Raw genomic sequence first — 25,820 nt, forward strand, 5'->3', positions numbered from 1 at the left:
GTATTGTCAAGACGAAGATGAGAGACACCAGACCCAACAATGCAGACAAGCTGAAGGCTGCTATCAAAGCAACCTGTGCTTCCATAACATCTCAGCAGTGCCACAGACTGATCACATCCATGCCACGCTACATTGATGCAGTAATTGATGTAAAAGGAGCCCCGACAATGCATTGAGTGCATTTACTGAAAATATAGTTGCTTCTCACAAAATTAGAATATCATCAAAAAGTTAATTTATTTCAGTCCTTCAATACAAAAAGTGAAACTCATTATATAGGGTCATTTCAAACGTAGTGATCTGTTTCAAGTGTTTATTTCTGATAATGTTGATGATTATGGCTTACATCCAATGAAAACCCAAAAGTCATTATCTCATTAAATTGGAATATTTTATAACAGCTTGAAAAATTATTTTAAAATCAGAAATGTTGGCCTACTGAAATGTATGTTTAGTAAATGCAAATGTAAATCTTTTTGCATCAATTACTGCATCAATGTGGCGTGGCATGGAGGCGATTGGCCTGTGGCTCTGCTGAGGTGTTATGGAAGCCCAGGTTGCTTTGATAGCAGCCTTTAAGGTTGTTCCATGAGTTTGGTGCACAATGTTTCCTTATTTCTGCCATGTTGCTGCCCTTTGTTGTTTTATGTTGCCATTGTGGGACATGTAGACTCCTGTACTTCTGCCCTCTCTGTGACTTCTGCCCTCTCTGTGGCTTCTCTCTGGGGATCTCTGTGAGTTACCATATATTTGGAAGGCGTCTTGCTTGTGGTCTCGGTGGTGTTTAGAACCATGTCCTTTAGGTCTTTTACTAGATGGCTGACCCCTTGTTTATTGAAGTTCGTGTCATTAAATAGACAACGAAGCGTTATTTCGGGGAGTGTTGAGGTAAAGCTGGTGGCCAGCTTTGTTGATTTGCTGAGGTACTGTTTGCTTGGAAGTAGGGCAAACAGGATTATTTTGGTTCTGGGGAATTTTTACTGGGTTGCTATTGTGAGTTTTGACAGGTCTTGTGTTACTGCCTCTTGGTGGATATGGTTTGAGTTGGTGTGTAGTATGAGGTGTCTGGGCTCAGTGAAGAATTGGTTATTGATGACCTCCTCTGCTTGTGGGATTGTTGAGCAGCAGATTTCTAGGACCCGTGCCCCAGGAACAGCCTCTTGGTGTCCAGGTATATTCCCTGTTTGAGTCTATTAATTAGGACGGTGTCAGGGCCTGGTATTTCATTTGGGCCATTTGTTTTCCGTGTGTCGTTGGGTCCTTGGATATCTGTTGCCCTGGGTTGCTGTGATGATTGGGTTCTGTTTTTGTTGCTTGGGTTGAGGGTGGAGGTTTTCTTTGTAGTGTTGGTTTGTGGGGTGATTGTACTTTGCAGTGCCCTCTCCATTTTTTTATTGCAGATTGGATGGTTTTAGCTGTGTTATTTCTTCCTTTGATGTGTGAATATTCCCTCTGCAGCCTTTGGAGTGACCTTTGCATTTCACACAGGTCTGTTTTCGTCCTTGATATTTCATTCCTCATTTAGTCATTTGCATTTTTCACAACTTGGCTTCTTTGAAATTCCTATTTGAATTGGATATACTCAGTTTCTAGTTGGGACAGGCAGTCTGAGTGTATCCATGGGAAGTTGTGTAGATGGGTTGGGGACCCTGCCTACTGTGGTCTGATCAGGAGTGGTTGTGCTTCATCTTTGCCCCAGGGTTATAACTTGGTTCTTAATGTGCTGGAATTGTTTTTGAAGTTCCTCTACTTTTGGGTTCCATTCTTTTTACCATGATAATTCCATTGTTATTAATGTTTATGGAGAGATCGGGTCCTCCTCATCCTGTACTCTAATTTGTTTGCCCCGCTAATGTTCCATGTTTTTACTTTCTTGCAGTGTTTGCTGAGAGTCTGATCCCCGCTTTTGTGGTGCCTTGAGTAGAATAACACAGTAGTGTTTTCCCTGCTGGTTAAGGTCTATCAATAGGGTCTTTGTATTTTTCCTGATGGTGTCCATTTTTTAGGCTTTTCTCGCTTCCATGGATCTGGGAAGGTGATCACTTATGGGTTGCCCGTCTTGCCCGCAGTGCTAAATGTTTTCCTTTATATTTTTGAATGCGTAATATACGGTCAGTTCTTATCTTAGCAGTATATTAGCTTGGAGCCCTTAGATTGGGGTGCGCTGTGCTTTATTGGGGTTTGGTGGTTGTCTGGTAGGTTTCCACCAGGTGATCTTGTCTTGCTTTTGTATCTTGATTTCTAAAATCTTTGTATTTCATCATGTGTGTAGATTTCTGGGATATGTCCTCCATGTATGTGTCCTGCTCATTGTAATAAGGTATAAACTTGTGTTTGATCAGGAGCTCATTTTGCAGTGTCCTGCTCTGCTTATGCCGTCTCTATCACTTTCTCTGTATACTGCATCTGAGCGTCCGCCTCCAGTAGGCGTATACGCCCAAAAGTGGTGCATGGCAGAGCGCACGCTGACTGTCAGCACCATTATGGTCTATGGCCCCGTCTGCACATGCGCCCGAATCCAATTGGGCAGGGGGTTCAGGCGTAAGCCCTGAAGGGACCAACGAATGTGGGCAAAAATGCTGAGCCTGTGAGATCTGCTCCTGATGACTGCTCCCCATTCCCGTGTCTCAGCGGTAGCAGGAGAGATGGGGATGTACACATTGTCTTTGTATTCCTGTTTCCGGTGCATTTCTCCTTATTTGATGGCTAACCTGGCCCAACACCAAAACTATTCTGAATCTTAAAAATTCTCTAGCAGTAATAAAACCGTCCTGGGGGGGGTACAACTCTTCTTTTCTAGACGTATTTAATCGTAGTTCGGTTTTGTCACTTTGTTCTTTTATGAAGCATCCTGGAAGCATAATTGATACTTTGCAGGCGTCATATTTATTGCTCCCCTGCCTGCTCTAAAGGCTCATGTGTCCTTTGATTACTTGTTATAGGCAGGAGTAGGAAGATAAAACCCTGCCGCACAGAATCATTCACCAAAGGGAGCTCCACATTTCCATCTCCTTCCTCTGACAGGAGCATATAGATGCCTAGTAAGCATATACCATATCGAGGACTAATCTCCACTGTGGGAACCATTATTTTTCCGGGACATAAACTATCGTTTAAGTAAAGAGCATTGGGAGTTTGTCATGTAAATGCTCATTCCTCTCTGACGTCCTTCTCTCTTTATGTTTATAGGAATGTGACAAATGCCAAAGGTACTGTAAATCATTTACTACTTTTCCCATTGTTCTGTGTAGAAAGGTAGTCGTTTATATTTTAAAGGCCTGATTTTTTTTATTTTTCCTTTTTCTCTCTTATGTGTGAAGACGGCAGAAAAACAGATCATTTTGCTATTTTTGCAGCTCTGTACAGAAGCTACCTATGTGTGCCCAGTGCGGTAAGTTGTACTCAGAGTATCAGTATTGGGGGCTTGGCGAAGTATAATGTAATATTATTAGTGATGATTCAAAGTACCATATTTTTCGGACTATAAGAGGGGTGTTGCGGCAGTGGTGTAGCAGGTCCCTTCCTCAGGGAACCGGCGGTGACAGAGGTGTGGCAATGCAGAGGCTCGGTGTCGGTGGTGCGGAGTGCATCATTGGTTTCCCTGCGGCCATCTTCCTGAAGCCGTGGGCCACCGTGGCGGCACGTGCGCGAATTGAGATCTCAGCTGACCTCTCGCGCTTCATTTTCCTGAGGCTGTGGGCTTGAGATCTCTGCGGCCCTCTGCTTCAGGAAAATGGCCGCCAGAGGCCACACATGCGCAGATTGAGGTCTGTGACCATTTTCCTGAAAACGAGGGCTGCCGAGATCTCATTCTGCGCACGCGCGGCCTCAGGAAGTTGGCCGCTGAGAAACTGGTGATGCACTTGGCTCTGCTCACTTTGGACACGTTGTCACATTTTTGCCACCGGCATCCTGAGGAAGGGACTCTGCCTCATCGCCGACACCAGACCCGCAGCATCGCACCGCTCGAATACCCCGGGACCCCACTTCTGCCGCTGCCGGCTTCCTAAGGAAGGAACCATGCCTCCTGTGACCCCGCTCTACCACCGCCGGCCCTCAGGTAAGATACCTTAAATTCGGACAAGAAGACGGACCCCCCCCCCATCTTATAAAAAAAATCTTTTTTTATGCTATTTTCCACCCCAAAATTTGGGGTGCTTCTTATGGTCCGGTGCGTCTTATAGTCCAAAAAAAATATGGTATATATGAAAAATGGCTACAGCACCAGGAACCTGACAGCTGATGCATGCTGTCGCTCCCTGTGCCAGGCGCTGGCTGCCGCTCCCTGTGCCAGGCGCTGGCTGCCGCTCCCTGTGCCAGGCGCTGGCTGCCGCTCCCTGTGCCAGGCGCTGGCTGCCGCTCCCTGTGCCAGGCGCTGGCTGCCGCTCCCTGTGCCAGGCGCTGGCTGCCGCTCCCTGTGCCAGGCGCTGGCTGCCGCTCCCTGTGCCAGGCGCTGGCTGCCGCTCCCTGTGCCAGGCGCTGGCTACCGCTCCCTGTGCCAGGCGCTGGCTGCCGCTCCCTGTGCCAGGCGCTGGCTGCCGCTCCCTGTGCCAGGCGCTGGCTGCCGCTCCCTGTGCCAAGCGCTCCCTGTGCCAGGCGCTGGCTGCCGCTCCCTGTGCCAGGCGCTCCCTGTGCCAGGCGCTGGCTGCCGCTCCCTGTGCCAGGCGCTCCCTGTGCCAGGCGCTGGCTGCCGCTCCCTGTGCCAGGCGCTGGCCGCTGCTCCCTGGTTGCAGTGTTTTGTAGATAAATATAGTTTAAAAACTGCTGGGGACTGATCCACAGGGAGACTAGTCTGACAGTCGAGTCCCCCTAAGCTTCTCCCCACCTACTCACCTTGAGTGACAGGGTCTCTACATGTACATTCGTGCAGGGAGAAACCTGTTACTCTATGGGAGTGGGCAGGGGGAAGCCGCTGAGCTCCTGGCTGCCCAGCTATTCTTTGGTGCGGTTTGGTTCCTGGTGACTTTTAAACCATGAGTTTCTCTGAAACACCACTGCAGTGTTTCAAAGTCAAACATACCTAGAACGTATCAGCTGTCAGGTTCCCTTTAATATATTATGGTGCGGTAGTGCTGTTTTTGCTGCACACTAGCCAGGCTCAAGTCATGAGGACACAGTTTTAGTCCCTGTCGTTACATTAGTGGCATATGGTTGTGTCAAGCAAATATGCCAAAAGCTTTCCGTGTGAATGCTCCCAAGGTAAAGAAATAATGAAATATGTCCACATCCTTAAGTAAACCATCCATTTTCAGTGTCCATATGATCATCCACAGATATTCAAATTTATAAGCTTAGCCACATATTTATCTTTTTTTTCTATTACAGGAAAAACTAAATGTATGATGAAATCCTCAGATTGTGTGATCAGGCATCCTGGGGTTTATAGTACTGGTATGGCAATGGTGGTATGTACCAAAATCCATCAGAAAATGAAAGTCTTTACTCTGAGTATTTTCAGTCTTTCTTGCTGTCCTGTAGATTTAATTGAGAAGAGAAGTGGTTTTAGAATCTTTGTCCTGTCCCAGGGGCAGTACTGTCTCACTGAAAATTCGATAAGTCACTATGTAAGCAGAACATTTTGCTTGCTTAAGTGAAATCTGCAAGTAATTGACATGTTCTAGATTTTTGGAAAAGGATTCTCCAGGCTAAGCTATGTAATACAAGTTTACTGCACTGCGGAAATCACTATGAGCTTTCACTCTATCCATGGAGTGCTTGAAGAACATGTATTTTCAAATTTTTTTTTTACCGAGGCTATAGAACACAACAAAAAGTTTTGGATTTACGAAAACATTTTTTTGAGGAAGAAGAGTTGGGCTATGGCTGATTAAGGTGGTCTGAATTGTCGATGGTTAATTATCATTTAACCCTTAGCAAGATGGCATTCAAGCCCCCTTCCTCTTCAACTTTTCTGAGAGCACTTTCCTGTACTAGGATAATGAACCAGGAGCAATTCTGATATATTTCTACCTGGAGATCCATCAGGGAAAGCATTAGCTAATGGCGCAGTTTGTATGTGATCAATATCGACAATATACCTGGAGGCTGGAATCTCTGCTTATACTGCACCATGTGAATCTGCCTCCATGTTATTTAGCTGCCGTCTATTCAATCAGCAATTTTATCTGACTTTTATTTACTGGAAGTAAACAATACAGGTTCTTATTAAGTGCTAGCACAGGATCTTGAAAGCCATGAGTGTTTGATACCGAAGGTGTATTGGGAATCGTACACATTTTAATTACTGTAAATAGTGAATAACCTGCAGGAAGCATCATCCCAGTTATACGTCCATGGTTATAATTATCATTTCACCACAAGATGGAGCTAGATATGCAGAAATCCAGTGTTTTTTTTTTTTTTTTCATGCAGAAAACATTGTGAATTATAAGTACCGTATATTTGGGCAAATGTGTCAGCAATCTACTGAGTGATCACAGTGACTTGTGACACATCCATATTGTGAACTTCATCTACATTCATAGCTGAGGGTGGACACATTATTGTAGACTCTACTGTCGAGTCATTAGACCTTTTTATTGCTTAGTTTAATGATGATAAAAACTTCCATTGGTCCTTAAGAAGCTTTCCAGGACGCTGATATTGCTGACTGTCCTTAAAAATAGACTGTACCTTCCTAAACACAAGTTACAGTCATGTACACCTCTTAACCCCTATCAAAATCATTCCTTTATTATATTAACCCTTGCGGTTAGTGTCCAGAAAACACTGTTTAATCAAATATGCAATGTGCACCCTTGGCATGGCCCAGAGCTCAGTGCCTCTCGTTTCCTTGATTGACAGCAGTGTTTGCTTGTCTACAGCGAGCACTGCCCGAGCAGAGTTCTTGCACGCATGCTGACTAAGGAGCCGGCACAAGCGCCCAGACTTCTCCGCTCACTACACTGATGGACATGGTAGAGCAGCTGCAGCAGAGAGGCCTGAGTGTGCGCATCAGCAAGTGAGCACTGCTGTCAATGATGAATAGGGGAGGCACCATATGCTGCGCCCCCTTTATGAGTTGTGAGCTTTGTGTAACTTGTGTCTCCGTTTAATGCTCCCATACACATTACTAAAGTGACATGAAATTGGTGGAGGGGCTGGTCAATACTCTGTGTGTGGCGGCTGCCTGAGTCTCCCCCCCCCTCCCCCCCCAACAAAAAATGTCATAGGGGAGAATAATTGTTTGAATTTCAATTCCTTACCCTTTCCTTCTTCAGGATTAGACCATGACAGGAGCTGCTTGGCAGCAGCTTTCTCTGCTCTAATCTTTGAAACCACATGGATGTCAGGAGAGATAGCTGAACCCCATTAATATGTGGTTATTGGGGGTCTGGAATCAAACCCCCACCAATCAGCTAATAAAAGGGGTCTGCATTACAGGCACAATTGTATATTCTGTTCAATTGAGTGGGTCAAAGCGGCATTAATGAGGACCTGTCACCAGGTCAAAAGTGACCAATGCTCTTATTTTATTTCCGCTACTCCCCTGAGGATTATGTTTTTTGTTTTTTTTTCGTTAAATCCGCCAGATGATTCCAGAGATAAGGGCAGTATTAAGCTGCAACTGACAGAAAATATAGTTTAAAAATGAGCCGGAAGCAAGGAGAAGAGTCAGAGGAGGCTCTCTGCTTGATTGCCATATCTCGCTCTATTTGTTTATGGTCGTGTTGGTAATATGAAGATCATGGCAGATGCCCTCAGAGAATCACATGCCTCGCCTCCTTGGAAAACACCATCAAAATTAGCACTAAACCTAAAGACCCAGAATTCTTGGACCATATGGCGGATTTAAGGAAAAAACAAATTACTAACAGGAGCAGCGGAGTTGAAATAACAGCAATAACTTGCCACTTATGAACTCGTGACAGGTCCATTTTAAAGGTGCAGCTACAAAGTGTGTAGAGCTATCCCCCACCTGTCAGATGGCCTGTGTATCCCAGGGGCGAACTGGCCATGAGCTAAATTCCAGCAGCCAGGTTGTCGGTGGTCCTATAAACGTGTGCTTTCCTATCGGCTTCTCATCCGATTCTTTTAGATGCATTTCCTATTTGTAACACTGAGCTAACAAACAGCGATTTGTAGGTAATTCCATTGTCCATATGTTTTCTTGCAGGGGGCAATCTGTGATTTCTGTGAGGCGTGGGTATGCCATGGCAGGAAATGTCTCAGCACCCATGCGTGCAGCTGTCCCCTGGCTTCTGCTGAGTGCATTGAATGTGAACGGGCGGTCTGGGACCATGGTGTGTTACCTCTCCATATCCTGTCACTGTGAGCTTCTTCATAACGCGATCGTGTTTACTTAGAAGGATCAGATGAACGTTGCGTGCTGATCCGTCACTCTGGATACTTAGTGTGCTTGTGTAAGAGGGTAGGGACACATCCGGATCCTGAAAAACAATAGTCAGCTTCCTTTGCTAAAAGTCACGTCCAGCTCATACATGTGCATGTTGGCCTGATTATTAGGTGTATAACAGAATGCTTCTCTGGTTCTTGCTGTGGATACTTAGAAAAATGTCCTCTCATTTCAATGCCTGAACATCAAAAGCCAAAGAAAATGTGTGTGCTGTTCTTTTCAGTCCAGTTGTTCACTTAGATTTTAAGCAAATAGGTTGGATTATTAATTTTATATGTCAGTGGCTTATCTAAGTAGGATTCTGTCCAGTCCTTTAGCACAGAATACACCGCTCCCTTTTAGGCCAAATTCTAGTGGTGCGAATGTGGCTTGATGGAGTAAGTTTTATGTTGTTTTATCCGTATTCTAGCAATAAAGACGTTTTCGCTCTATGCCAGCGATCATAGTGTGTGTGCTAGACAATTTACTATAAAAAGTGCCCCCTGTTGGTGTGACCTTGGTTTATAGGGTGTAGAGGTTTTTTTCTCATACAGGACGCTGGGAAACGATGAAAGTGCCGGGACTTGGGAGTCATCGGTCTTCCTAATAATATGAGATATAAACCAGTCTGTTATATGTCGGGACTGTAACGTGTCATCACTTTGTGCTGTGCAGGGGGCCGGATATTCAGCTGCTCCTTCTGTTACAACTTCCTATGTGAAGATGACCAGTTTGAACATCAGGCTAGTTGCCAAGTGTTGGAGGCCGAAACCTTTAAGTGTAAGTTTTGTTGTCTATGGGATTTTCCTGAATTGATCATATGTTTGATATATAGATGTGTGTTTGACATGTTTTTCTTTTATTGACAGGTGCTTCTTGTAATCGATTAGGGCAACACTCATGCCTCCGCTGCAAGGTAGGTATTCCTCCGCGTCATGCATGGGAGAATCTTTGAACTAGGTTAGGCCTGTTTCACACCACGTTATTATGGGGTACTTGACGTGTTCATTAGTGATGAGCGAATATACTCGTTGCTCGGGTTTCTCGAGCACGCTCGGGTGACCTCCGAGTTTTTATGACTGCTCAGAGATTTAGTTTTCATCCCGGCCGCTGAATGATTTACAGCTTTTAGCCAGGCTTAGTACATGTGGGGGTTGCCTGGTTGCTAGGGAATCCCCACATGTTATCAAGCTGGCTAAAGGTACTGTCCATTTAGCGATGCTGCAGCGATATAGACAACGAGCCGATCGCTGCAGCGTCGCTGTTTAGGTCGCTAGGCGACGCCAGACACCAACAACAGCAGAACAATGCAGGAGCGATCCTGTGACGTACTTATCGTTCTCGCTGGTTGTTAGCTCCATGTAAAAACATTGCAGGCATCGTTGCTTTTGATGTCAAACATGACGAATCACGCCGACCTGACGACCAAATAAAGTTCTGGACTTTCAGCTACGAACAGCGATGTCACAGCAGGATCCTGATCGCTGCTGCGTGTCAAACACAACAAGATCGCTATCCAGGACGCTGCAACGTCACGGATCGCTGTCATTCTCGTTGGTAAGTTGCTCAGTGTGAAGGTACCTTTAGAGATGTAAATCATTCAGCTGCCGCGATGAAAACTAAATTTCCGAGCAGCAGTCATAAATACTCGGAGGTCACCCGAGCGTGCTTGAGAAAACCTGAGCAAAGAGTACACTTATCACTAGTGTCCATTTTTACTGTAAAAAAACAAAAAAGTATTTAAATGGATGCGTTTGTATTTCCGTAGAATACAATGTGACAAATATCAAATGGGGTATGCAAATCCTGGTATGCTGTTCAATCTGTTTGCATTTTTGTATACTCTAAAAAAAAAAAAAAAAAAAGTCTGCTGCGCTTTTTTACCTTGTACGTAAACAGATAAAAACCGGATCCATGTTGCCTATAGCATTGCCTTCTATGGAAGACGATTGCGAATGTCATACATATGCATGTTTTTGTTCTCCATATTTTAAAGTCACATAATCTCCTTATACTCCGCTCCATGTCATTTAACCGCTTAACCCCTTCATGACCTTGGGATTTATTGTTTTTCCATGTTCGTTTTTCGCTCCCCTCCTTCCCAGAGCCATAACTTTTTTATTTTTCCGTCAATTTGGCCATGTGAGGGCTTATTTTTTGCGGGACGAGTTGTACTTTTGAACGACATCATTGGTTTTACCATGTCGTGTACTAGAAAACGGGAAAAAAATTCCAAGTGCGGTGAAATTGCAAAAAAGTGCAGTCCCACACTTGTTTTTTGTTTGGTTTTTTTGCTAGGTTCACTAAATGCTTAAAATGACCTGCCATTATGATTCTCCAGGTCAGTACGAGTTCATAGACACCTAACATGACTAGGTTATTTTTTACCTAAGTGGTGAAAAAAAATTCCAAACTTTGCTTAAAAAAAAAAAAAAATTGCGCCATTTTCCGATACCCGTAGCATCTCCATTTTTCATGATCTGGGGTCAGTTGAGGGCTTATTTTTTGCGTGCCGAGATGACGTTTTTAATGATAGCATTTTGGTGCAGATACGTTCTTTTGATCGCCCGTTATTGCATTTTAATGCAATGTCGCGGCGACCAAAAAAACGTAATTCTGGCGTTTCGAATTTTTTTCCCGTTACGTTGTTTAGCGATCAGGTTAATGCTTTTTTTTTAGTTGATAGATCGGGCGATTCTGAGTGCGGCGATACCAAATATGTGTAGATTTTATATTTTTTTTATTGATTTATTTTGATTGGGGCGAAAGGGGGGTGATTTAAACTTTTTATGTTTTTGTTATTTTTTTAACATTTTTTTTCAACTTTTTTTTTTTACTTTTGCCATGCTTCAATAGCCTCCATGGGAGGCTAGAAGCAGGCACAGCACGATCGCCTCTGCTACATAGCAGCGATCTGCTGATCGCTGCTATGTAGCAGAAATGGAGGTGTGCTGTGAGCGCCGACCACAGGGTGGCGCTCACAGCCACCGGCGATCAGTAACCATAGAGGTCTCAAGGACCTCTATGGTTACAATGGAGACGCATCGCCGACGGGGGTCGGAGATGACGTCATTTCCGGCCGCCCGGCCGGAAGCGGTAGTTAAATGCCGCTGTCTGCGTTTGACAGCGGCATTTAACTAGTTAATAGGTGCGGGCAGATCGCGATTCTGCCCGCGCCTATTACGGGCACATGTCAGCTGTTCAAAACAGCTGACATGTCCCGACTTTGGTGCGGGCTCACCGCGGAGCCCTGCATCAAAGCAGGGGATCTGACCTCAGAAAGGGGTTAATGACCACCAATAGCATCCTCCGAGGGTGACAATCCTGTATCTGCAAGATGTACACTATCGATAACAACTTACTGCATCAGCCACAATCAGGTCCCTAAAAAAATACGTTTTGTAAATTTCCTTGGAAAAAAAATGAAAAGCTACTGCTACATTTTTAAACCTTTTTAAAATGTTAAAATACAACAACATTTTCCAAATGGCGCTGATGTGAAGCAGACATGAAGGAAATGTTATTTACTATTGTTTTTGTGTAGTATGACTTGGATTAACCCCTTAGTGACGGAGCCAAATTTTGGAAATCTGACCAGTGTCATTTTATGTGGCAATAACTCTGCAACGCTTCAACAAATACCAGTGATTTTGAGACTGTTTTTTCGTGACACATTATACTTTATGATAATGGTAAATTTAGGTCAATATGTTTTGTGTTTATTTATAAAAAAATATCAAAAATTTTAGAAAAATGTTAAAAAATTACCAATTTTCAAAATTTGAATGATTATCCCTTTAATCCAGATGGCCATACCACAGCAAACCACTAATAAAAACATTTCCCACATGTCGGCTTTACATCAGCACCATTTGTAAAATGTTCTTTTATTTTGTTAGCATTTTAGGAGGTTTAAAAATGTAGCAGCAATTTTTCATTTTTTCAAGGAAATTTACAAAAATTTTTTTTTTTTAGGGAACTATCCATGTTTGAAGTGACTTTAGGGGTCTCATATATTGGGAAACCCCCAAATGTGATACCATTTTAGAAACAGCACCCCCTGACATATTGAAGACTGCTTTCAGGTAGTTTATTAACCCTTCAGGTGCTTTACAGGAATTAATGCAAAGTGGTATGACAGAAATTAAAATGTGTATTTTTACCACCTAAATGTCAGTAACTTCTGAACAGGTTACAACAGCCGATAGACTCCAAGGCCGCTATTTGGTCATGAATTACCATCGCAAACATCAGGACCACACAATCATGATCTGAGGGCACCAATTGGCATAAAGAGGGAGCCCCCACACTCTGTTAAAGGGAACCTGTCACCCCGAAAATCGCGGGTGAGGTAATCCCACCGGCATCAGGGGCTTATCTGCAGCATTCTGTAATGCTGTAGATAAGCCCCCGATGTTACCTGAAAAAAGAGAAAAAGACGTTATATTATACTCACCCAGGGGCGTTCCCGCTGCTGGTCAGGTCGGATGGGCGTCTCCGGTCCGCTCCGGCGCCTCCTATCTTCTTTCCATGACGTCCTCTTCTGATCTTCAGCCACGGCTCCGGCGCAGGCGTACTTTGCTCTGCCCTGTTGAGGGCAGACAAAGTATTGCAGTGCGCAGGCGCCGGGCCTCTGACCTTTCCGGCGCCTGCGCACTGCAGTACTATCCTCTGCCCTCAAGAGCAAAGTTTTATTTTTTATTCCCACGGACGGAATAGTACGTCATAGTGATCGGCCGGGGGGGGGTGGGGTTTGGTGTGCGGCCGGGTGTCAGCTGATTCTCACAGCTGACACCCAGCACTAAGTGCCAGGAGCGGTCACAGACCGATCCTGGCACTTTAACCCCGCAGCCCCTCTGCCTTTGGATCGGAGACGCGGGGTCCCGATCGCTGCTATGGTATCCTGATGTCGTGACGTCACCTGGATTATCAGAGTTGAGAAACTTCCTGTCATGCGCATCGCATGTCAGGAAATCTCTCAGCTCAGTGTGCAAGGATGGCAGCTTCTATAGCATGCAGATGCTGCTTCATCTGCATGCTATAGAAGAGATCAGCATGCACAAAATGATTGTCCCCTAGTGGGACAAAGTGTAAGGGTATGTGCACACGTATTCTGGTCTACTGCGGATTTTTCCGCAGCAGATTTCAGCAGATTTGATAAATCCGCAGTGGATAACCGCTGCAGATTTACCGCGGTTTTTCTGCGGTTTTCACTGCGGTTTTACAATTGCGGATTTCTATTGGAGCAGTTGTAAAACCACTGCGGAATCCACAGAAAGAAATGACATTCTGCGGAATGTAAACCGCTGCGTTTCCGCGCATTTTTTTCCACAGGATGTGCAAAGCGTTTTTTGTTTCCCATAGGTTTACATTGTACTGTAAACTCATGGGAAACTGCTGCGGATCCGCAGCAAAATCCGCATCGTGTGCACATACCCTAAAAGATAGAATGATATAAAAAAAAAATATTAAACTGTAAAAATATATTTTTAAAAAAATAATAAAAAAAAGTCAATATTCTATCACGAAATAATTGAATTAAAAAAAAAAAAAATCTAAACAATAAAAGTACACATTTGGTATCCCCACGTCTGTAGTGACCCGTCCTATAAAACTGTCCCACTAGTTAACCCCTTTAGTGAACCCCATAAAAAAGGCAAAAAACAATGCTTTATCATCATATCGCCGAACAAAAAGTGGAATAACACGCGATCAAAAATACGGATATAAATAAACATGGTACCGCTGAAAACGTCATCTTGTCCCGCAAAACACAAGCCGCCATACAGCATCACCAGAAAAATAAAAAAGTTATAGTCCTCAGAATAAAGCGATGCAAAAATAATTATTTCTCCTTCGCCTCATTGGGGGACACAGGACCATGGGGACACAGGACCATGGGTTATGCTGCTGTCACTAGGAGGCTGACACTAAGCTGAGACAAAAAAGGGTTAGCTCCTCCCCTGCAGTATACACCCTCATGCTAGCATGCAGAGACCCAGTTTAAGCTTAGTGTCCGTAGGAGGCACACTGATTTTTTCTCTCTTTTTTCATCTATTCCGGACGAAGGGGGCGACGGATTCTTCTAAGGTCCGATCTCCCCCGAACCAACAACAGGCGAGCACGGGAGTTTCACCTCACCGTATCCTCTCCTGCGACGTGGGAGCCACTGCCTGAGCTGTCCTTTTTTTGGGCGACGGTTTCTCCCCTAATGGGCCCCGATCTCCCCTTATACAGACGAGCACTGGTGTTCCTACCTCCAGTATCCTCCTCTGCAGCCAGGCCTTTTTATTGCCGGACATCTGCCCTGTCCACCAGGTTCTACCCTCGGCTGTACAGTGGCTTTATCCCAGTGGCGTCCGTGCAGACCACACTGCATCACCAATGTGACTTGTGACTCAGGTGGTGGACGGTTCCTCTCCACCCCCCATGTGGGGTAGGTGGATAGAAGGCTTCCCAACCCCTGCACCGTTCCTATATATGGCACCATGGTTCCCTCTCACCTCCATCTTCAGGGTAAGTGCCCGGTGGGGGGACTGGGGGGGGGGTGTCGCCGGCGGTCAGGAGGGCTCCTCATCCCTGGGCTCCAGCTGCAGGCTTTTTGGGCGGTCCCTGTCCCTTTCCGGCGCTCGCGACCGCGCGCCGGGCCGAGGCCGCAAATTTAGTCCCCGGCTTCGGCCTAGCCGCTGGTCGCCGCCGCTAAGCTCCGCCCACTCCAGCCAGTGTCTGTGGCGCCGCCCCCCGCTCCTGGCGCTTCTCACAGCCGCCGAGATTTCTCTTCCTGATCTCGGCGGCCATCTTGGTCCCTCTCCTCAGCGCCGCAGCTCCTGCCTGTCGCATCTCTGGCGCGTCAGTGGCCCACGTGCAGCCGGCTTCCTCCTCTCAGAGTGAACACCCCAGCAGTTCGTCTCTCCTGGATAGCGGGACACAGGACCGGGGTAAGGAGACATCGTTAGCTCCCCTCTGCAGCGCCCTCTCAGTCACTGGTCACCTCTATATAGACCCTGTAATTTTGTCTGCATTAGCATCATGTCGCAGTCAAGGTCTAAAAAATCTTCTAAGGTGCATACAACCTTCTTTTCTGCGTGTACCACCTGCCAGGCCCCTCTTCCCAGGCCTCAAAGCTCTCCCCTCTGCTCTGCCTGCGATGCCCCGTGTGCCCAGGAGCCCTCCACCGCCGCCGACCCTGGAGTACCTAGCCCCCCCCCGTGGGTCGCCTCGCTTTCTCAGTCCGTGGATTTTTTAGCTAACGCCATCAAGTCCATTCAAAATCCTCCCGGGGAACGGGGCAATCCGCTACAGGTGCTAAGGGATCCCTCCATAGCAGGGGAATCGTCGGCCAGCAGGGGCCGCTCGCCTCTTAAAGAGGCACGGTCGTCCAGAAAACGGACCCGTACTACCTCTCCGGAGCGTTCTCCTCGTCACTCAGACTCTGGCAGCTCCACCTCTCGCTCACCCTCTTTGGGGGCTCGAAGCGTTCAGGACTCTGAACATGAGTCTGAAATTTCTTTGGATCCGGAGGCTCCGGAGTTCAGAGCCACGGTTGACTCCCTCATCGTAGCAGTCAATCAGGCACTAAAGGTGGATGACGATTCTAATTCCGCTCCGGAACATGCGGTCTCCTTTTCCAGAACCAAGCGTTCTCACAAAGCTTTTGCCTCTCATCCAGCCTTCCTGGACATAGTCAGGCGTCACAGGGAACACCCAGACAAGCGCTTCACGGGTAAGAAGGTCTTGGTTTCCAAGTATCCCTTCTCAGCTGATCTCGTGAAAGACTGGACGGATCCCCCCACGGTAGATCCGCCGGTCTCGCGCCTGGCTTCTAAGACTCTTCTCTCAGTCCCGGAGGGCGCTTCAATTAAGAGTCCCACCGAACGCCAGATAGACTCTCTAGCTCGCTCGGTGTACGAAGCCTCTGGCTCGTCCCTGTCTCCCTCCTTCGCCGCGGCCTGGGTGTCCAAGGCTATGGTTTCCTGGGCGGATGCCCTAGCGAAATCCATTAATGAGCAGGACCTCCCCTCGGAGATGGCGGACCTGGCTAAGCAGCTAGCCATGGCCAGCGATTATGTTATGTTCGCATCTCTCGACGCGGCAAATTGCGCTGCTTCGGCGGCTTCCAACGCCATCGCTATTAGAAGGGCCCTTTGGCTCAGAGATTGGCGCGCAGACTCTTCCTCTAAAAAATCCCTGATTTCTCTCCCTTTTCAAAGCGGGCGTCTTTTCGGCGAAAAGCTTGACCAGCTTATTTCCGACGCCACAGGGGGAAAGAGCAAGTTTCTTCCCCAACAGAGGCCCAAGGCGGCTTTCCAGCGCCAGCCTTACTTTCGTTTTCGGCCTTTTCGTACCAACTCTGCCTGGTCCAATCCCTCTGGCCTTCCCAGATCGGACCGCTCCGCCCGCGCAGACAGAGACGTTCGTCCATCCTTCAGACCTAATCCCTCCTGGCGCGGGAAACCGAGGCAGCCCCGAACCAGAGGTTCCAGACCTCCCAGATTCCCTTCTCAATGACTCGGGAACAGCGCCAGTCGATCCCAGAAGAGTAGGCGGTCGTCTACTCCTTTTTCAACAAGCCTGGCTCTCCGTCGTTCACGACGAATGGGTCAGAGATCTGGTATCGTCTGGCTACAAGATAGAGTTCTCCTCTCCCCCTCCCACTCGGTTCTTCCCCTCTCGTCTTCCCAGTTCGGGAGCTCAGTCTCGCGCCCTTCTTTGCGCCATCCACTCCCTCCGCCAGAGCGGGGTCATCGTGCCGGTCCCGGAACACGAGAGGTTCAGAGGCTTCTACTCAAACCTCTTCGTCGTGCCAAAGAAGGACGGGACCGTTCGTCCCATTTTGGATCTGAAGCTTCTGAACAGGTGCGTGAGAGTCCGGCACTTCAGGATGGAATCGCTCAGATCAGTCATCTCCTCCATGGAAAGAGGGGAATTTTTGGCCTCGATAGACATCAAGGATGCCTATCTTCACATCCCGATCTTCCCGCCTCATCAGAGGTTCCTTCGCTTTGCCATTCGAGAGGACCATTTTCAGTTCACAGCCTTGCCCTTCGGTCTCGCCACGGCGCCCAGGGTGTTCACCAAGGTCATGGCGGCTGTCATGGCCATTCTTCACTCTCGAGGAGTCATCGTATTACCTTACTTAGACGATCTCCTCATAAAGGGCCCGTCGTTTCAGGCCTGCGAGTCAAGCGTCCACATTACCCTGGATTCGCTTTCTCGCCTGGGCTGGCTGATCAACTTAGACAAGTCATCTCCCGTTCCTTCCCGTCGGATCTCCTTTCTGGGAATGATCCTGGACACTTCAAGGGGGCTGGTTTTGCTTCCTCGGTCCAAGGTCCAAGCGCTCCAGCAGGGAGTCCGTACACTCTGCCATCCTCGCCCGCGAACCATTCGGTTCGCCATGAAGATCCTGGGAAAGATGGTTGCGGCAATCGAAGCTGTTCCCTTCGCTCAACTCCATCTCCGCCCCTTACAACAGGCTCTGCTGGACAACTGGGACAGGAGTCTCTTTTCTCTCGACCTCCCTTGTCCCCTGTCTCCTCGGGTCAGACATTCTCTCATTTGGTGGACCCTGGGACCATCTCTTCTCCAGGGGAAGTCCTTCCTCCCGTTCCGCTGGTTAGTGGTAACCACCGACGCCAGTCTTCTTGGCTGGGGGGCGGTGTTTCTTCACCACTCGGCCCAGGGTCGTTGGACTGCTCGGGAATCCAGCCTCCCCATCAACATTCTGGAGATTCGTGCTATCAGACTTGCTCTGATTCACTTCCACGCTCTGCTTGCGGGTCACCCAATAAGAGTCCAATCGGACAACGTCACGGCGGTGGCTTACATCAACCACCAGGGGGGTACCCGCAGCAGGGCGGCGATGAGGGAAGTCTCTCTCATCCTTCGTTGGGCCGAGACCAACCACTCCATCATCTCGGCGGTGCACATTCCGGGAGTCGAGAACTGGGCAGCGGACTTCCTGAGCCGCCAGGGCCTTGCCTCGGGGGAATGGGAACTTCACCCAGAAGTTTTTCACCAGATCTGTCTTCGCTGGGGGACCCCGGACGTGGATCTGATGGCATCCAGATGGAACGCCAAGGTCCACAACTTCATCGCTCGATCTCGGGATCCCCAGGCCATTGGAGTGGACGCGCTAATTTCTCCGTGGCATCATTTTCAACTCCCATACGTGTTTCCTCCTCTTCCCTTACTGCCGAAGGTCATCCGAAAGATCAGGATGGAGGGAGGACCGGTCATTCTGGTCGCCCCAGACTGGCCTCGTCGCGCTTGGTACGCGGAGCTCGTTCAGCTCGTAGCCGACGTCCCCTTGCGGTTGCCAGACCGCCCAGACCTACTTCGCCAAGGACCGATCTACCATCAGAGCTCAGGGGCCCTACGTTTGACGGCGTGGCTGTTGAAACCTGGATTCTAGCTCGTGCTGGTTTCTCTCAGCAGGTCATTCCTACCATGCTAAGTGCTCGCAAGGCGTCCTCTGCCTCTATCTACCACCGCGTCTGGAAGACCTTCTTTTCTTGGTGCAGGCTCCGAGGGCTCCCTCCGCTCAGCTTCTCCATCCCTTGTATCCTGAATTTCCTTCAGTCCGGTCTGGATTCCGGTTTGGCCCTGAGCTCTCTTAAAGGTCAGATCTCAGCCTTATCCGTGCTGTTCCAGCGTAGGATCGCCACCAACCTTCAGGTCAAGACTTTCATTCAGGGAGTCTCCCATGTTGTTCCTCCTTACAGGATGCCTTTGGAGACCTGGGATCTCAATTTGGTCCTGGGGGCTCTCCAGGAACCGCCGTTCGAACCCCTTCAAGACGTTCCGCTCTCTGTTCTCTCTTGGAAGGTTGCCTTCCTGGTAGCGGTGACGTCCATCAGAAGGGTTTCAGAGCTCGCCGCTCTATCCTGTCGGGCACCTTTCCTTGCCTTTCATGAGGACAAGGTAGTCCTACGTCCTTCTCCCGCGTTTCTTCCAAAGGTGGTCTCATCTTTCCATCTTAACGAGGACATCATCCTTCCCTCCTTTTGTCCGCAGCCTAAACATAGGGTCGAGAAGGCTCTCCATACTCTGGACGTGGTACGGGCTCTCAGGAGGTACATTTCCAGAACGGCACACTTCAGAAAATCGGACGCCCTTTTCGTGCTCCCGGAGGGTCACAGAAAGGGTTTGGCGGCGTCTAAATCCACGATAGCTAGATGGATCCGATCTGCTATCCAGGAATCCTATCGGGTCAGGGGCAGTCCTATCCCGGCGGGGATTAGAGCTCACTCCACTCGGTCGATGGGTGCTTCCTGGGCCATCCGGCACCAGGCATCAGCGGAGCAGGTTTGCAAGGCCGCAACGTGGTCCAGCCTGCATACCTTCACAAAGCATTACAATGTGCATATCCAATCCTCTGCGGACGCGGCCCTTGGCAGGCGTATCCTGCAGGCGGCCGTTGCGCATTGGTAGTCAGATGGTACATGAAGTTACGTGGTTGTATTGTTTCCCTCCCAGGGACTGCTTTGGGACGTCCCATGGTCCTGTGTCCCCCAATGAGGCGAAGGAGAAATAGGGATTTTTGTGTGTACTCACCGTAAAATCCTTTTCTCCGAGCCACTCATTGGGGGACACAGCACCCACCCTGGTAGCCTTACGGCTAGTTATCTTTTTTAGTCTTTGACTGTTGTTTGACATGTTATGTTCCAATGTTTTTTGATATATTGTTCTCATTATCCTACTGCTTTTGCACTTAACTGGGTCTCTGCATGCCAGCATGAGGGTGTATACTGCAGGGGAGGAGCTAACCCTTTTTTGTCTCAGCTTAGTGTCAGCCTCCTAGTGACAGCAGCATAACCCATGGTCCTGTGTCCCCATGGTCCTGTGTCCCCCAATGAGTGGCTCGGAGAAAAGGATTTTACGGTGAGTACACACAAAAATCCCTATTTTTTATATAAAATACTTTTTATTGTATAAAAGCGACAAAACTTAAAATGATATAAATGAGGTGTTGCTGTAATCGTACTGACCTGAAGAATAAAGCTGCTTTATCAATTTTATCACACGCGGAACGGTATAAACGCCCCCCCAAAAGAAATTCATGAATAGCTGTTTTTTGCTCATTCTGTCTCCCAAAAATCAGAATAAAAAGCGATCAAAAAATGTCACGTGCCCGAAAATGGTACCAATAAAAACATCAACTCCTCCCACAAAAAACAAGACATCACATGACTCTGTGGACCAAAATATGGAAAAATTATAGCTCTCAAAATGTGGTGATGCGAAAACTTTTTTTTGCAATAAAAAGCGTCTTTTAGTGTGTGACAGCAGCCAAACATAAAAACCCGCTATAAGGCCTCTTTCACATGTCCTGATATCTTCCGATACCGGAGATGTCAATGTCCGTGTGTGTAATACTTGCGGCACACGTGTGGCATACGTGTGACGCATCAGTACAACAATGTGTGTAAAACTGTAAAGCGCTGCGGAATATGTTAGCGCTATATAAAAATAAAGATTATTATTTATTAACAAGGACAGGCGGCAGGGAAGAAGTGTTACAGTAAGCGCTGTTCCCCATCGCTGGGTGCTGAACACGGCTCTCATCATTTTCCCTTGCTCTGCCGGAAAATGGCACAAGCAGGGGAGAATGATGAGAGCCGTGTTCAGCACCCGGCGCCGGGGAACAGCCCTTACTGTAACGCTCATGTGACCGCTCACGCGACCAATCACAAGCCGCGACGTCATCGAAGGTCCTTCACCCTGCATTCTTAGGAACAGAGGCTGCCGGTTACACCGCTAAGGTCCAGGGTCTACTGGAGGGGTGAGTATATCCATATTTTTTATTTTTATTTTTTATTTTTTACATGAATATGGATCCCAGGGCCTGAAGGAGAGTTTCCTCTCCTTCAGACCCTGGGAACCATTACAGGATACCTTCCGATATTTGTTTCCCATTGACTTGTATCGGGTATCGATATCGGCGATATCCGATATTTTTCGGATATCGGCCGATACAATCCGATACCGATACTTTCAAATATCGGAAGGTATCGCTCAACACTAGCACAGACCCATTCACTTGAATAGGCAAATAGCGCTCCGTTCCTCCCGAGTCTCCCCGCATGGCTGCCCAATGGTATAAAATTCTGTGACACACCCATGGTGTCTATATGATCACTACACCCCTAGATGAATTACTGTAATTGAGAGGTGTAGTTCGTAAATTGGGGTCACTTATGTGGGGGTTCTGCTGTTTTGGCACCTCATGGACTCTCCCAGTGGGTCATGGCTCCTGCAAACCATAACAGTAAAATCTGGCGCTCCATCCCTCTGAGCTCTCCCGTGCGCTCAAACAATGGTTTACCCCAACATATGGGGTATCGGCGTACTCGGGACAAATTGCACAATAATTCTTGGGGTCCCATTTCTTCTGTTACCCTTGGGAAAATAAAAAATTGGGGGCAAAAAGATCATTTTTGTGGAAAACATATGATTTTTAATTCTTACGGCTCTACGTTATAAACTTCTCTGAAGCAGTTGGGGGTTCAAAGTGCTCACCACACATCTAGATAAGTTCCTTAGGGGGTCTAGTTTCCAACATGGGGTCACTTGTGGGGGGGTTTCCACTGTTTAGGCACATCGGGGCTCTCCAAGCAAAACATGGCGTCCGATCTCAACTCCAACCAATTTTGCGCTGAAAAAGTCAAACTGCGCTCCTTCCGAGCTCTGCCATGAGCCCAAACAGTGGTTTACCCCCACATATGGGGTATCCGCATTCTCAGGACAAATTGCACAACAACTTTTGGAGTCCAATTTCTCCCTTTACCCTTGGTAAAATAAAAAAAAACATTGGATCTGAAGTAATTTTTTTGTGAAAAAATGAAATGTTCATTTTTTTTTTTTTTTTAAACATTCCAAAAATTCCTGTGAAGCACCTGAAGAGTTAATAAACTTCTTGAATGTAGTTTTAAGCACCGTGAGGGGTGCAGTTTTTAGAATGGTGTCACACTTGGGTATTTTATATCATATAGACCCCTCAAAGTGACTTCAAATGTGATGTGGTCCCTAAAAAAAAAATGATGTTGTAAAAATGAGAAATCTCTGGTCAAATTTTAACCCTTATAACTCCCTAACAAAAAACGTTTTGGTTCCAAAATTGTGCTGATGTAAAGTAGAGATGTGGGAAATGTTACTTATTAAGTATTTTGTGTGACAGAGCTCTGTGATTTAAGGGCATGAAAATTCAAAGTTGGAAAATTGTGAAATTTTTGCCAAATTTCAGTTTTTTTTCACAAATAAAATATGTCACGAGAACACAATGTCAGAATCACCGGGATCCGTAGAAGAGTTCCAGAGTTATTACCTCATAAAGTGACAGTGGTCAGAATTGTAAAAATTGGCCTGGTCATTAACATGCAAACCACCCTTGGGGGTAAAGGGGTTAATTATTTTTTTTACAAAAACGTTGTGTGAAGCAGGTCTAAAGGTACCGTCACACTAAGCAACCCTGCAGCGATACCGACAACGATGTCGGTCGCTGTTTGGTCGCTGGAGAGCTGTCACACAGACAGCTCTCCAGCGACCAACGATCCCGAAGTCCCCTGGTAACCAGGGTAAACATCGGGTTACTAAGCGCAGGGCCGCGCTTAGTAACCCGATGTTTACCCTGGTTACTAGCGTGAACGTAAAAAAAAATAAACACAACATACTTACCTTCCGCTGTCTGTCCTCCGGCGCTCTGCTTTCCTCTGCACTGTCAGCGCCGGTCAGCCGGAAAGCAGAGCTCACAGTGCAGAGAAGCACAGCGCCGAGGACAGACACGGAAGGTAAGTATGTTGTGTTTGTTTTTTTTTACGTTCACGCTAGTAACCAGGGTAAACATCGGGTTACTAAGCGCGGCCCTGCGCTTAGTAACCCGATGTTTACCCTGGTTACCAGTGAAGACATCGCTGGATCGGCGTGTGTGACGCCGATTCAGCGATGTCCGCAGGGAGTCCAGCGACGAAATAAAGTTCTGGACTTTCTGCAGCGACCAACGATCTCCCAGCAGGGGCCTGATCGTTGGTCGCTGTCACACATAACGATGTCCTTAACGATATCGTTGCTACGTCACAAAAAGCAACAATATCGTTAACGATATCGTTATGTGTGAAGGTACCTTTAATCATTCTGCTTAACACCTTCCCCTTAAGACATAATAGGACCTTTTGTACATTAAGCAGATCATGGTGCCTGTTCCAGGAATAATTTATGGAAATGTTGTTGTTACTGTTTGTTATTGACAAATAGTTCTGATGCTTCAGGGACTGATTTTGACAGTGCAAAGTGTCCATGTAGACAGAGCTCTAATTCTGTGTATGTTTACTGCTCGTGGCACCAACCCAGTGTTTTCCAGGATTACAGTATTGATCATGTTTCCTTAATGCACAAAAAGCGGAGCCTTTGAAGCTCTGCATGGGACACATTTTAGCCACAAACATTCATTTTTGTGCCTTTTTATTAAACCTTATTGTTTTACACCAACGTTCGTGATTGGAAAGTGGCATTTTAATAACAGGCTAAGTTTCTGCTTTTCCAAAAAATATTTATGGGTCTAGCTGTATAATATGATTTTTATGTATTTTAGAATTCATGTTTTATGTGTGTATGTCAAAAGTGTAAAAATAGTTACAAAACCAAGGGTGGGGAACCGGATCAGCCTCCTTCTGTGTGGTTGTAATCAGTGGGTGAGCACCGGCTTCCCGTCCCGGATGTTTCCCGTCATGTTTTATTATTTTTATTATAGGAAAGCTGGTTCAGAGATGCTTAGTACAAACCATTTTTGAGCCGCATTTGGTTTTCATTTGCTTCTCATCTGTTTTTGTTTTCACTTTAGTAACCAGGAAACAACACTACAAAGAACATTAGGTTAAAATTAACATTGTGGGTAATTTTGGAAAATGAAGAAATGTTTTGCTTGTGCTGCATTTTATAACAGATCCAGTTTACTTGTAAAGCAAAAAAAAAGCACAATTCATCAGTTATTCTATTGTTTTGTACACAGTTACTTTTCGGGAGTGATTGGCTTTTTCTGTCGTTATACTTTTTCATAGGAGAGAGACCTCTCCCCACATCTTGGGAGATCATATGCCATTAATTGGGCATGTAGATTGGCGTTGTGTGTTAACCCCTTCTTATCAAAACAATATTTAAATATGGATGAAATGTTAATTACTTTTAGCCTAAAACTGTCTCCTGATGATTAATATGTCTCATTGTAATGTGAACAGGCTTGTTTCTGTGATGATCATGCTCGGAGCAAAGTGTTCAAGACTGAGAAGGGAAAGGCGCCTCCCTGCCCTAAATGTGGCCATGAAACACAGGAAACAAAGAATCTGAGCATGTCCAGTAAGTTTTTCTTAATAAAGTATAAAAGTTAAAGGGGTTGTCCAGGTCTAGGATGAAAGTCAGCAGTCTCACTGTGACTGCAGACTTCTGAGTCCTCACCGGATGCGATTTTGCATACGTGCAGTCATGAGTTCTGCTTGCTTAGTTCACTCAAAGTATGTGAGACCATGCACGTCTAGTCGAAATGTGGCCGGCAGTATGCACATCCCGTACTTGCGGTTATGTAACCTCCCGCTCTCGCCGCCGGCAGTGCTCACACTCTGAGGATTCAAAAGCCTGCAGACACAGCGAGTGCTGACTTTCATCCCGAACCTGGACAACCCCTTTAACTAGCCTATCTGCTACATTCACATTGATGCGTCTGTGTAACAGTGGCTGTATATCTTTTAGTATAGTTTTATAGTTTGTACATTATTGGCTGAGGATTGATTAAAAAGATCAGTTTAGGTCCTGGATTTCCGATCTGAAGATTTTTTACATGAAAGATAGAGGGGGTTGTCTATGACTTTATATTATTGATAACTCATTCTTTGGTACCGAGTTGTGCAAACAGCCAATTGGTGAGGGTGCCAGGTGTTTGACTTCCAAAGAATTGATATTGATGAGCTATTCTAAGGACAAGCCATTAGTATCCAAGTCCTGGACAAGCCATTTAATCCATACACATCAGTAAGAAACTCATGTGCATTTCAATGTTTGTAGGTGCATTCATGTATATATGGCCCGCTGATGTTTTTTTTTTTCAGAAATTGTTCTGATGCCAGAAATGACTCTGCTTTCTATGGGATTGTTTCCGGTATCTGAAAAATCAGATAATGTGCCACACTGATCCAAGAACCATAAAAAATGATGACTACAGCATTTCTGTAATAAGTTAACAGCTAATAGGTCAGACACCTGGCCCTATGTCAGCATATGGAGTGCAGGAGGGGTCACCGGGTGTGCCACATCTAGCCTAATCCAGCATTCCTGACCTCCGCTGTACACAACTCTGTCACTGTTCAGCCGCACCATCTACTTTAGAAAACTATTTTGCAGTGAGTTCATCACAAGGTCAGATTTTCTCCTTCTTCTTTCTGCTTTCCAGCAAGCTTGCTCCCCTCCTTCCACCAAGAAGTCTCCAAGGTCCAAAACA

General features: G+C 46.7%; 1 protein-coding gene across 1 annotated transcript in view; it reads left to right on the forward strand.

The window, feature by feature from the left end:
* The window catches only part of ZNF330 (zinc finger protein 330), a 53,802-nt gene that overhangs the window by 16,661 nt on the left and 11,321 nt on the right, over nucleotides 1-25,820 (forward strand). The window contains exons 3-9 of the mRNA XM_069743986.1: nucleotides 3,190-3,209; nucleotides 3,321-3,391; nucleotides 5,326-5,405; nucleotides 8,117-8,243; nucleotides 9,011-9,115; nucleotides 9,205-9,251; nucleotides 24,568-24,685. Of these exons, the coding sequence (XP_069600087.1) occupies nucleotides 3,190-3,209; nucleotides 3,321-3,391; nucleotides 5,326-5,405; nucleotides 8,117-8,243; nucleotides 9,011-9,115; nucleotides 9,205-9,251; nucleotides 24,568-24,685 (568 nt within the window). The remainder of the gene's footprint in view (nucleotides 1-3,189; nucleotides 3,210-3,320; nucleotides 3,392-5,325; nucleotides 5,406-8,116; nucleotides 8,244-9,010; nucleotides 9,116-9,204; nucleotides 9,252-24,567; nucleotides 24,686-25,820) is intronic.

The sequence above is a fragment of the Ranitomeya imitator genome, chromosome 1 (genome assembly GCF_032444005.1).
Source record: "Ranitomeya imitator isolate aRanImi1 chromosome 1, aRanImi1.pri, whole genome shotgun sequence".
NCBI classification, from domain to species: Eukaryota; Metazoa; Chordata; class Amphibia; order Anura; family Dendrobatidae; genus Ranitomeya; species Ranitomeya imitator.